We start from the raw sequence: 12,778 nt of genomic DNA, 5'->3' as shown, positions 1-12,778 counted from the left end.
CATGCATCAACATAAAAATCAAACAGAAACTGTGTTTGACTCAGTCGTCTCATATTCTCAGCCTCTCTCCCCGGCGGTTTGCGGTGTTTGTTGTTCCCCTCTTTTCACCTTGCCTCCTTCCTTTTAAAGAGCAGCTATAGTGTGTTTGGGTGAGGTGCCAGTGCATCTTAACCTTCCTCTGAAATAGCAGGGTGAGTCACTTGGGTGGTCAGGAGAGACGGACTCACATGGCGAGATGAGTTTCCACGAGTCAGTCCAGATTGCTGACTAGTCGTGATTAGTAAGTGATATGTAAGCTAAGGTTCTTTCAGAAAAGTCGGGCAGTCGGCGTGTTCGGTGTTTGCTCGGCCCTCTCACCTAGGTGCTGTTTGGTCGTCAGCTCGCTGACGGCACATTACACTCTTTGCACATGGTTTTTGTGAATGGATTGTGATTTTGGGCAGATGTGTGTGAGCCTGGGATGGGTAGAGACCTTTTATAAGCAAAGCTGCTCCTCAACGCTGACATTTAAGAGATACAAGGTTTTCACCTGATAGCAACAGTCACCATGGCACCATTAGTATCACTGACTGTTATCATAATCATGGTGACCGGCGGTGGCCATGAGTCCTGAATGTCTTGGCAGAGACTCACATCCACCTGACGTCCTCTCTCTCTCTCTCTCTCTCTCTCTCTCAGCTGTGTGCTTCCTCTCTCCATCTGGTTATACTCTTATCTCACATGGAGTGTGAAGGGAGCAGTGGAGCAGGAGGGAGGGGGGTGATTATACAGACTGCTACTACTGTGTCAGGTGTATATGCCAAATGCATTTTTCCTGGTTTATGTACACACTCCTGCAGCCCGTGTGTTTACTTTTAACATCACCCGCGATGTTTGAACAAGCCCACAGGAACCAGGAAGACGGACGTTTGTGTTTGTCGAGTTTGTGTTTGTGTATCTGTTTGCGCGTGAGGTAAGGTGATGAGTAAAGGGTGAAAGGTTGTCTTCCTCAGTTACTGGCTATCACTATCTTTGTCATCTTCTAATAATAACTTCACCTCAAGGTTCACGATCGTTTGCAGCAGCGTGCAGCGCGCCGATGATTGAATCAAAAGACGGTTCAAGTCAAACTCAAGATCAAGTTTCCTGCAGCGCTTTAGATCCATCTTGATTTTTTTGGCTGTGAGTTTTGGAGACTTGTCTGCCTCCTCTCCAATATAACAGATCTAGATATCACTGAGCTTGTAGAGAAAAATTAAACTGTATCACCATTAACCATATTAGCAGACAGAAGTGTGAGGGTGAGGCTGGACCTCGAGTGGATGCACACTTCCTTTAGTGGTACGGTTGGTGGGTGAAGTTTGGTTGGAAGAAAATAGATTCCTTCATAAAACTGCTCACATACAGAAGCCGGTCGGCCGTAGGTGCAATTATTCTTTTAACGCCACCATCTCAAGATCGCAAGTTAATTGTTGTGTTTTCTCAGGACAAAGAAAATAAAATACCACATTGGTGCGCGTTTGAATGGTGTGCCTGACATAGTATGCATATAAATAAATAAGAAAGATATAGTGTGATGCATTGATCAATAATATGTACTTTTTGATCTGACGATCAGCTGCTACACTCATCAAGATGCCATCTATGCATGCGCATGGCACTGCTGATCATTAGCATCAGGCTACATGTGAGCGATAAGAAGAAATGACCTTTTGTTTTCTCACGATAGTGGATTTATCCATCTTGTTATCTCGGGATAACATCGGCTGTAATGTGCTTCCTCACCAACAACAGGGTCTGTGGAATATCTTGAGTAACCAGGTCATGATTTCTGGAAAGAGACATTGCTGTTTCAGTTTTTGACGCATTGAGCACCACAAGCCGAGTGCCGTCTTGTTAAATGATAGTGGATAGAAGGCAGACGTCTCTATGGGCAACGTTTCTCTAAAACTCGACAACTAGATGGATAAATAGCACGACTACAGAAGAGATTTTTTTCCCACAATTCAATTACATTTCATGAAACCAGTTTATGAATCGGTTGTCTGCTACCAGTTTATTTTGTTTCATTTTATGGCTGAGAGTATGATTTGTGATTTTTCCGCTCTGTCTGACTGTTCGGCATATTTCACGTAGATGCTTTTGTCCCTGTGTGCCAACTCGTGTCGCCGTCTCAGTTACCTTGAAGCCTCCTGTGGCTCCTATTTATAACCCTGAGTAAACAAAATGGATACAGAGGAGGAACACATTTTTTTCTAAAATAGCGCTCGCCTGCCGTCAGGACGTTGGGTACAGACTAAGCGTGACGTGGCGGGAGTGCGTGGGCTTCGACTGTGGTTGCTCTGCAGAGATGATTTCATTCAGAAGAGGAAACTGTCACTGCGGATGGATAAATATATCCTGTCTGTCTGTCTGCAAAGCTCTCAGTAGCCTGGTTTCCACTGCCTACTGTAACAAGGCTAACCAGAGCTTAAGGTGGTCATTATTTACCATATATCACTCAGTTTTCCAGCATCTGTGGTCTGTTGGCACACACTGGCCATTAGGAATGATTTGTCAGCTGGGCAACACTTTCAGTCAAACAACTCAGCGTTTGATCTTGATTATTAGCATTTTGAGTCGTTCGGCGTAAATGTCACTTCTCCCTGCGGTGGAGAAGGAGTAATTGTTTTTTTTTGTGTGTGGGAGAATAGCCATGCAGCATCGAGTGGTCTGTGTTTTGAAGGCTTGTGGTCTCGCTGTAATTATTTTCCTTACTGTCCATTCATCAAACACATGGCCATGAGAAGTCCTTACAGCCCAGGAGAATAATTGCAGCAGAAGCAACACCGGGTCTGTGGTTTGCTTTCAGAGCTCTACTCATTAGAAAAGTAAAAATACACTGGGATGACATATTTGCAGTCACCAAAACATATTAAAACTTTAGGAATGAAACTGATTGAAAAAAAAAACAAACAAAAAAACATGCAGAATTCTTTCACTTCTCATGCCGGCTCTCATTATCACATATACAGAGAGTTCTTCTGCAAAAACTGGTCAAATATAAGATGTAAGGCTTGGCCAGCTGTCAGAGCGAAGTCACTCCAAGCAAATAGGGGGCAGCGTAGCCCCAGAGTAATCGCTAACTACGCTAATTGCTGCCAACTGTAGCTACCATTTGCGAGTTAGCTCAGTTAGCTGTGCAGCTAGTGGTCCAGCCCGGGAGCTTGGGGTGGTATTACAAGACAGGACAGGCTGGAGCTAGCCGGTTATTATGCTAACTTTAGTGTCTGCAGCAAAACACATAGAAGTCTTTGACATAATGTCTTCTTTTTTTTAAAGTTTTAAACTGAAACTCTTACATATTGCAGCTTTAAATGAATAAACCAACACTAGTTTGATTGATATTCCCTCGACTGCCCAATTAAAACTGGATTTAATAAATAAATCAAAACACAGTCATCTGTTTTTGCAAATGAACCCTTCGTATACTGCATCATTGAGAGCTGTTAGAGATTTTTCCAGTAATGCACCAGCATCCTTCATTGATTTAGACTCAGAGAGCTAATATGTGCAGAATACATGACCACGTTCTCCTGCAAAAATAACACTCTTTCTCTACATATGTTTGCATTCATTCATGTAAAAGTATGAGTTGTTAATTTCATGTGTTTGTTCCAACTTTCTGGTCTACGTGACTGGTAGTTTTTCATCCTCATGAATCCTTCTTTCTCTCAGTAACTTAAGCCTCCTGTAATATGAACATGTCGTGCCTCTGTGTGTCTCCCTTGCAGACGAAGCTTCCTGTGCTGCTGCTGGGCCGCTCGTCAGACCTGAGACCAGGGGAGTTTGTGGTCGCCATCGGCAGCCCGTTTTCCCTCCAGAATACGGTTACTACAGGAATCGTCAGCACCACTCAGCGAGGCGGCAGAGAGCTGGGCCTCCGCAACTCCGACATGGACTACATTCAGACTGACGCCATCATCAATGTAAGCGGATGAAGATGCATTATCATTATGCATATCCTGTCTTTTTCTCACAAACAAAAAAATAAGAAGTGTTGCATCTGTTTGATTCACAGTACGGCAACTCAGGAGGGCCTCTGATAAATCTGGTAAGCCTTTCTTTGTTTCAGTGACAGACAGAAATCCATTTTCACATTTTCATTTTTAGTTTTCGATTTTGACACTTCCAAAACAATACAATAACATGACATTAAGCTGAGGCTTGCTTGTTCCAGGACGGCGAGGTGATCGGGATCAACACATTGAAAGTGACAGCTGGCATCTCCTTTGCCATACCCTCCGACAAAATCCGACAGTTCCTGGCAGAGTCCTACGACAGGCAGTCCAGAGGTATGAGCTCTCACTGACACAGCTTGTTATGTTTTCATTTTACTGCTTCTATTCAGTCAACGAGACAAACTGTCGGAGGCCAATTCTGAAAATTGGCTGCGAGACCAGTATTCCACGTGCACATACAGCAAAGGAGCGTACAGTTCAGCACACCGCTTCTGTGGTTATTCTTCATCTCTGTGTGCTTTCTAGAGATATATTGACTACATTTCGAGCTTTATGAATCCGTGCCCGGCATTACCCAACAGGATTCTGACACCGCAAATAACCTACAAAGACCAAAATGCCAGTAAATGTCAGGTTGTTCTTTTACTTTACTGCTTCTCGTCTTTTACCTCACGTAGTGTTTTGGAACAGAACACACATGTATTTTATATGACTGCCATCATGGCCGTCTCCATTTGATTTATCTGTAAGATGAAATAACTAAAGAAAGCAAGACTCCCCCTAAGACACATGCAGGATCCACTGCCTGCTCCAAAGTAATATTTCTATCACTCACATACAGAAACATATACTCTGGAGGGTTTTTTATTTTTCGGAGGTGAACAAACACCCTCATAAAACTAAGAGCCCAGACTGTTGCTGGCGCGAGGATGAATGATTGTATTTGTTCTGTATTGTTGTCCGTCTCCAGGGAGAGCAGGTGCCAAGAAGAGGTATATCGGTGTGAGGATGATGACTCTCACTCCAGCGTAAGTCGCACAACTTTATGCACATCACCAGTGAAATAGCATCAGAGATGTATTAAAGGAGACCTATTATGCTTTTGTGTTTTGTTTCCTTTCCTTTAGTGTTTTATATACATTAAGTTCTGCTGCATGTAAAAGATCCTGAAAGCTAAAAAGGTCAAAGTCAGCACCAGTATGAGAAAGCTGGTGCATTTTTTGAGCATGTAAACTTATTCTAGTAGTGACCTAAAATAAAATTATAGACCTGAAAATGAGCATCATATGTCTTAGAATGATTTCCTTATTTTTTGAGTGCTACAGGGATGACGTAGTTTTGTAGGCCAACCGGGAAGTTTGTATTTTCCTGGTTCCCACGACAAAAAGCCAGTGGTAGTTTTTGGTAACACTTTCTATGAAAACCCAATCTGTAGTCCATTCAAGCATTCATACTGTTTTATAATGCATTTATAAGGCTTTATAACTACACTCATAAACACACTTTGTGCTTTCTAATTGACTGCATCAAGTTATTATTGTATGTGTTTGTTTGAAGCATAATAATACATGCTTCATCATAATGCTTCATTGTTGGTGGTGAGTAAGGTGTAATGCATTTTCAAGCATTTAAAGGAAAGTTTATGCTTCTTCACACAGTAAGTCAACCTCTACTTTACAGCCAGTCAAGAGTTTCATAAAAGGGCACATTTGTAATGTTTTGTGTTAATGAGTGCAGTTAAAAGGAATCTTGAATGTGTTATAATTCACCATAAATGCCCCCATAGCCCACTATACGGCATGACTGATGACAGCAAGCATTTTATTTAAGCATAAATACAATCGCCAGAAGTAAAGAGCTAACGTTAGGCTATAAATGGACTACACCATGGCTGCATGACATCAATGTCACCACCACTAAGCTTCCTACTACACATAAAACCTTCAAACATGCTGATGTGTTTTATATCGTAGAACATAATGTGAAAATCTCTTGAGCTAGTGTTACCCACAAAGCTTAATTCAGGCGGTTAATTGCCTTTGCCTTTGAGTCAAAGGAACCAGAAGTGAAAAAATGCCAACTAATTTCGGGGTTATAGGACTCATTCCTGCAGCCGCGCGGACAAAAGGAAATCGCAGCGTTTATGTTTCTTGTTTTGTGTCAGATAAAAATGTTGATCAATTACTAAATTCTCTGTCCCCTTTTCTACCTTTAGGCTGGCCAAAGAGCTGAAGACTCGACACCGCGACTTCCCTGACATCACCTCTGGCGCTTATGTTATGGAGGTCATTGCAAAGACACCAGCTGCAATGTAAGGAGGATATTCTGCCAATATGGCTACAAAAAGCATGGCCTCAGTCCAAACTAACTCGGTCGTAACATCATGGTTTTCAGTGGAGTGCAAATGCAAATGTCTCTCTTTCTCCACTATGGAATATTGTCTTTGGCACTAAAAGCTACACACATGAACTTAATTCACACAACGCTCTCATCACTCTCCCAATGCAAATAGACAGCATATTTCATTTCCTTCCTTTATTTTACTTCTCTCCTCTAACTGTCACTGAGTGCACATAGACACTCAAGCACACACACGAACCCTCCTACACAGCTGTCTTCGTAAAACGTAAATCCATGGCTCACTCCGGCGTGTCTGGAGTGCCTCTAAAATATCCCCCTCCTCCCACAATCGCGGCCCACTCCAATCAGCCGCCACCACAGCTCCAGCAGAGTGGGGCTCGGGAGACGCTGAGGTCAGCGATTTCCTTCAAATCCTCATGCGGGGAGGTTACTAGCTGCTGTGGTTTTCCTGCGCCTGCTCACACAGCCCACTCCCGAACGAACGGTGTCCCCTACAAGGCCCAGTCAGAGTTTACTCATTGCTCAAATCACCCTGCTTTTTGCATAATAACATTTCTGTGGTTCTTTTTATATCCCACGTTATTTTCAAGGCTGCACTTTTCATGCTTTTGATCCCACTCTGTTTTGTGCTCGTTTATGGCTTTGGGAAATCTCGGCCCTTACGATAGAGAAGCGCCCATTTGGTCTGTCGGAGGTGTTAGAGCAGCTGACTGTAATGAGGGGAACACAGAGCTGAAGTTGTGTTAATGGGTGCTGTTGCAAGTGGAGGTGTGGTGGTTCTGTGTTTACATGTGGCTGCGATTTAAGTCAGCTTTTGATATCACTGCCCGGCCGGGTCTGCATGTGATTTCAGGTTTACTGGTTTGTTTTCTTTCATTATGGATGTTTTTGTTTGCTGAGCTATTATTCTATCACGATCGTTCCATCATTAAAATCAAGCAGCAGATGTTGACTGACTGAGAAACACATGAGGATGACTTGATTTTAACTTGTTTTATAGTGTGAGAGACGAGCCGTTACATCTGCTGACCATTAAATCATCCTGCTACTAAAATCTAAAGTAGAATTATCCGAACACCTCGTGTAAAAAGAGGAGAAAACACTTTAAAACACATTTAATCATCAAAGGATAAGGCTGGCGATAATGTGCATTTATTACTGTCAACAAATTCCATGAAATCACCGAAACCATCTGTTAGTCTTCAATACTTTCCAGCAACTTCCCGGAGGCACTCAGCTGCAAGCGAACTGGTTCCTACTGAAGATGCAAATCTTTAAAAACGGGTCACAAATATATGCTTTTATTTAAAAAAAGACAAAATAAGCCCAGTGATTTCGTAAAACAGCTGGGCGCTGCAAGTTGTTACAGGAGTAGCATAAACAGTCACCAAACATTTGTTAGGGGTCTATTTTTGGTGGTGATTCATACACGTTTGGCGCTCTAGTGATTATTTCTGGCATCAGGATGTTGTCTGTGGTACATGTCACTCATGCAACAGTGTGAGTCACCGATCAGTTTTTTTCACGTGAGGAATAAGATATATCAGGCTTTAAATGCACAGGTAATACTTGTTATTGGATCAATTTATTGATGTTTTGGTCTTTTCGTGGGATGCAGACTTGGTCTTGTTGTTTTTTTTTGTGTGATTCTTATGCATTTATTAGATAACACAAAATATAGAGCGTTTAGAAAATGAGGGGAGAGAGTGATCGAGGATGACATGCAACAGCTGGATTTAACATTGGTGATATTGTGATCACATGATCAGGATCTTAAAGGTTAACTCCCCATATTTTACACATTAAAGTGTATTAACAGGTCTTGGGGAGTACTACTGGATATGTAAAATGGATTAAAACCTTTCGTGGCTCCAGAGGAAGCTGCATGTAATCAGAATAATTGCCTCCACTGCTGTCACTCAGTGACCGAGTTGCACTGTGGGTAATGTAGGCACCAGGGGATATCTCTGGTTCTGCTGTATCAATTTTGATCATTTGTTTTTAAACTGTCCATAATGAGTCCATCAGTGTTAGAACAGTAAACTTCTATTCAAAACTGGTGCCCACATTACCCACAACGCAATGTATCATCACTGGAGGCAATATATCTGATTACATGCAGCTTTATACTACTGTTTTCAGATATGCAGCAGTACTCCCTAAGACCTGTAAACACACTTTAATGTGTAAAATTGGTGTAGATACCCTTTAAACCTCTCCGCCGGCAGGATCCCTTCATCAGTGGCCAGTGTTTCCCTCTGAGTCCCAAACAACTTTGTAGCTGAAACTGTGCCAGATGATGCAAGATAATCAGACCAGGAAAAGAAAAATGCAATTATGTTTTAGATGAAATCAACATAATATGTTCCATTTAAGAAGCCCTCGATCATTCATCTCTTCATCTCCTCTCTTTCAGCGGTGGTCTCAAGGAGCACGACGTCATCATCTCAATCAACGGCCAGAGGATCTCGTCAGCGACTGACGTCAGTGCCGCCATCAAGAGGGAAGGCAACTTGAGAATAGTCGTGCGCCGTGGAAACGAGGACGCCATCCTCACCATCGTTCCTGTGGAGATCGACCCTTGACCTTCCACCAATCCTGCTGCAGGAGCTGTAGCTATGTTTTACTCATCACCAGTGGACCTTATAGCGGAGGGGGGCTTCTCGTGATTCACCCTCTCATTGTAGCCAGAGGCCAGTGATGCCACACAACCAGGAAAATTCTGGCTTTGCCTTGAAAGGAAACGACTGCAGCTGCTCTAAAAGCGGTGCTGTACTTCCATGTGTGTTTTCACTTTTAGTCTTTAATGCTTTGATCAATGCTACTACTGTTTGGTCACAAACATAAGAAGTTGGTTTTTGGCGGTTTTTTTTTGTTTTTTTTAATCTGCTTTCTTTCGTTTTGTGTCTTTTTTAATATGGACTCTTGCTCAGTCAGGACTTCCACTGCAATTTAAAGCAATTTAGAGACTCGCTGGGCAAATCTGATTTGTATAATTGTTGTTTTCTAAACTCTTTTTTTAAAAGTACTGTAGAACGTTTGTGTTAATTATGTGATGTATACTGAAAAGAAAATAAAGGGTTTAACTTCTGCTGTTTTGACACTCGCTGTTTTTGCTTTGCGTATCTCTTTAACTCAATTTCGCACACATATAAAACACACACACACATTTTGAGATGGATTGCCCTCAGGCTGACATTACACTATTTTCCTTGTGTGTGTGTGTGTGAGTTTTCTTAACCATTGCTCATACACAGAAACTCACACAAAGGGGTCATAAAACCAATTGGGATCTGGTTTGAATTTGATTTTATTGACTTCATATGGGCTTGATAGTGGTCTAGTGTGATTGTTGGGCAAGGGGCTCTGCAGGCTGACCTCAGAGACAGGAGCGCGAGCCAAACAGAGATCCGACCCACGATGCAGTGGCCGCAGATGTGGGGCTCGCATGAATACACTTAATGTTTTGCAATAGATTTTTTTGTTTGCCACATAAATTTTGGATGAAGATGATGAAGTGGACCTCATGAGAACTGCGGAAACCACCACACACTACAAACAGCATCAAGATTTACAAGAAAGACCCAAAACTTTCACTGTAAAAATAAAATCTGCAATGACCTTGTGCAGAAGCTTTTGTTTTTCTTTATTGTAACTCCTATGAAAAGTCTGTTATGCTCAACTGTCTACAGCAGGATCAAATCAAACTTCTTTGGCTTTATGGCTCTGTTTTAAGGACAGATGAGCATTCAGTAGTGTGGCTACTCAATTTTTGCACTGGAATTTCAAAACCTCTAATAACCAGTGAATGTTGATCCTTCACGCCCCCGTCTTTCCATTCCCATGCACCACATTGAAGCTACATTACAGAAAAATGCCCCCGACCCTCAATGTTAAGCAGCCCACGGGCGTGTATCATAGTCACACATTATGCTAAGGATCTGCTGGACATTCAAAAGATTATTGGCCTTGTTTCGCTTATATGTTGTCATACACGGCACCCATACATTCACTGTTGAAGGCCAAAGGTGCAATTTTGAAAAATAAATTTAAACAAAAAAAAAAGCACTCAGACAGAAGCGTGACAGAAAGAGTTGCTGCCATCTAATGGTTCTGTACAAGTGTTGCAGTGTCTCGTCCTAATTCACCCGTCCAAACACAAATATTTCAGGCAGAGGTTACACACAAAGTTGAAATTCTATGTTTTTGTTTAACTTGGCAATGGCGCCGATTCCTGACTCATTTATTCCGACGCCTCGAAACATTCAGAGAGATTACGGAATATGTAGCAGTGCACTCAGCTGTAAAGTTTGTACCTTTATAGTGCTGTGACCACTGCCAGACTGCCACAACCTGAGCTCAAAACCATCAGTCATCCAGGGCATGGCCGTATTACCTCACCACGTCTGAGCCTTGATGTGGAGTGACAGTCTGTCGGTCAGCCCAAATATACATGCACATGACCAGGATTCTGTATTTTTAACTCTGACTGAATATGCTGTGTTTTTCTTATCAGGATAATGACGATAGAAACTGGGTGACCAAGAAAATGTTTGGTCGTTTGGTTAACTATGATCTAAAACAGGACGTTTCCTCATCTGAAAAACAAAGAAATACAGTATGTTGTGGATTTACTGTTGATATCATGGCATTACAGTACTGTAGAGAAAGGACATGGCCTGATTAAAAATATAGGGCTATGCATTGTGAGTTATATTCTTTTGTTTTGGCTGAGATGGGGAAAAAACTTTTGACAAATTACCAGAAATAAAAATACTTTTCAAATACCTCCTATGGGAATTATTACCCCTCTGTTTCTTCATAAGGACTCCCATGCTTTGAAGGAGATGTTGTGATGTCTGGCTGCTGAGTAATGGTCATTTCAGTGTTGATACAGTTGGGACCACTTTGCCCTGCAGACCCAGGCTGTTTATAACACACTATTCATTCACTTGACACCATCTGCGCCCCAAACCAGTGCCAGTGTTGGTGATCTATGTGCTGACTGTTTCCCAGCATGCTGCAGGTGTCTGAACATTCAGTTCAGTGAGCACAAAACAACCAGACATGGCCCTATAGAATTACATTTCTATTGATTTTATAAGATATACTTGATTATACTTTATTGAGAACACTGGGATTGTATCAGTAGCACAATTATTTTTTCTATTGTGCTTCTAATACGGCTATCAGATAGTAATACTGTGAAAATCATAGTGATACGATTAAATAGCTTAAAAGAACACATCCTGAAACTGTGGCTCATTTATTCTGGCATTGTGATTACACTAAAACACTGTGGCAAGAGATTTTAAAGTTAATCAGTGTTATATGTATGAATGATTTGACTTTAATGTATAAGCATGTTCTGTTTTTTTTCTTCATTTGCGACAGACAGATGGAGAAAAAGGTGTGAATCATCAACCGTATTATTATTTGAGCTAAATTTCATATTCATAAATGTAAGTTTGCAAACAAAAACACTTTATTTTCATTTTTTAATAGAATCTATGAAATACTACACTAATGAGAAGGCTGTCAAAACTGTTTATGAATGTATTTAATTTAATAGCTTAGTTGAACTTATCCATTTGATTCAGCTATCTGAATAATGTTTTAATGAATAATAATGTTAATACATTATTTTTATAATTTATAATTTCTTGTGTGTGTGCGATCCCCCGGCATTCTGTTTACATGTTTGTATCTTGAGCTGGTACTAAATAAAGTTGTTATCAATAAATAAATAAATAAATAAATAAATAAATAAAATAAAATACATTATTCCCCTTGGCAGACCAATTCAACCCTAAATGTTTCCCATATACCTTACGGGTTCAAAGGTTGGTTTACTGTAGCCATGTGCATTTTTGTTTCATTTTCCCATGGTTTTGCGATATCAGTATCAGCCACCAGGCCAGTACACTGTAAATGTAAATGTACTTGTGGAGCTCACGCTAAAACCATTAGGTTACATTAAATACATTTTATATAAAATCAACAGCAACTTGCATTTCCAGAAACAACTGTCCTGTTTGCGTGTGAATAGATTTTATTGCAATAAGGGTACTTTTATGCTGAATAAATAGTGCCTATTAACTGTGAACAGCTTGTTTCGAGTGAACTGACCCTTTACACTCTGTAATCAGGCTTACTTAAAGATTACAGGATAAATATTAAGAAATACTATAAATCCGGACATGCATATAGTTTGAAGCCTTGTATGGATTTTAGTTTATAGAAAAATGAAAGCATTATAAACTCGTTTTAATCTACAGTTTGCGGTCATGAATGCTAAAAGCAGACGACACCGTCGCTGCTGTTTCTCTTTGGCACGTCTTCAAGTTTAGGTCAACTAATGCGGTCCTCTTGCGCCCCCTATCGTTTGTTATGGTTTCACTTCTAAGCCAATCAGAGCCAAGCTTGCTGATTGAATC

At 41.1% G+C, this 12,778-nt stretch overlaps 1 protein-coding gene across 1 annotated transcript in view; it reads left to right on the top strand.

The window, feature by feature from the left end:
* The window catches only part of LOC311271073 (serine protease HTRA1A-like), a 30,630-nt gene extending 21,199 nt beyond the window's left edge, over positions 1-9,431 (top strand). The window contains exons 4-9 of the mRNA XM_084376467.1: positions 3,753-3,947; positions 4,040-4,072; positions 4,199-4,313; positions 4,951-5,008; positions 6,196-6,291; positions 8,758-9,431. Coding sequence (XP_084232593.1) covers positions 3,753-3,947; positions 4,040-4,072; positions 4,199-4,313; positions 4,951-5,008; positions 6,196-6,291; positions 8,758-8,926 — 666 coding nt within the window. The 3' untranslated portion in view covers positions 8,927-9,431. The remainder of the gene's footprint in view (positions 1-3,752; positions 3,948-4,039; positions 4,073-4,198; positions 4,314-4,950; positions 5,009-6,195; positions 6,292-8,757) is intronic.
* Positions 9,432-12,778: the final 3,347 nt, after the last annotated feature.

This window comes from Pagrus pagrus, assembly GCF_965226575.1.
Source record: "Pagrus pagrus genome assembly, chromosome: 15".
NCBI lineage: Eukaryota > Metazoa > Chordata > Actinopteri > Spariformes > Sparidae > Pagrus > Pagrus pagrus.
This window is presented reverse-complemented; position numbering and strand designations above follow the sequence as displayed.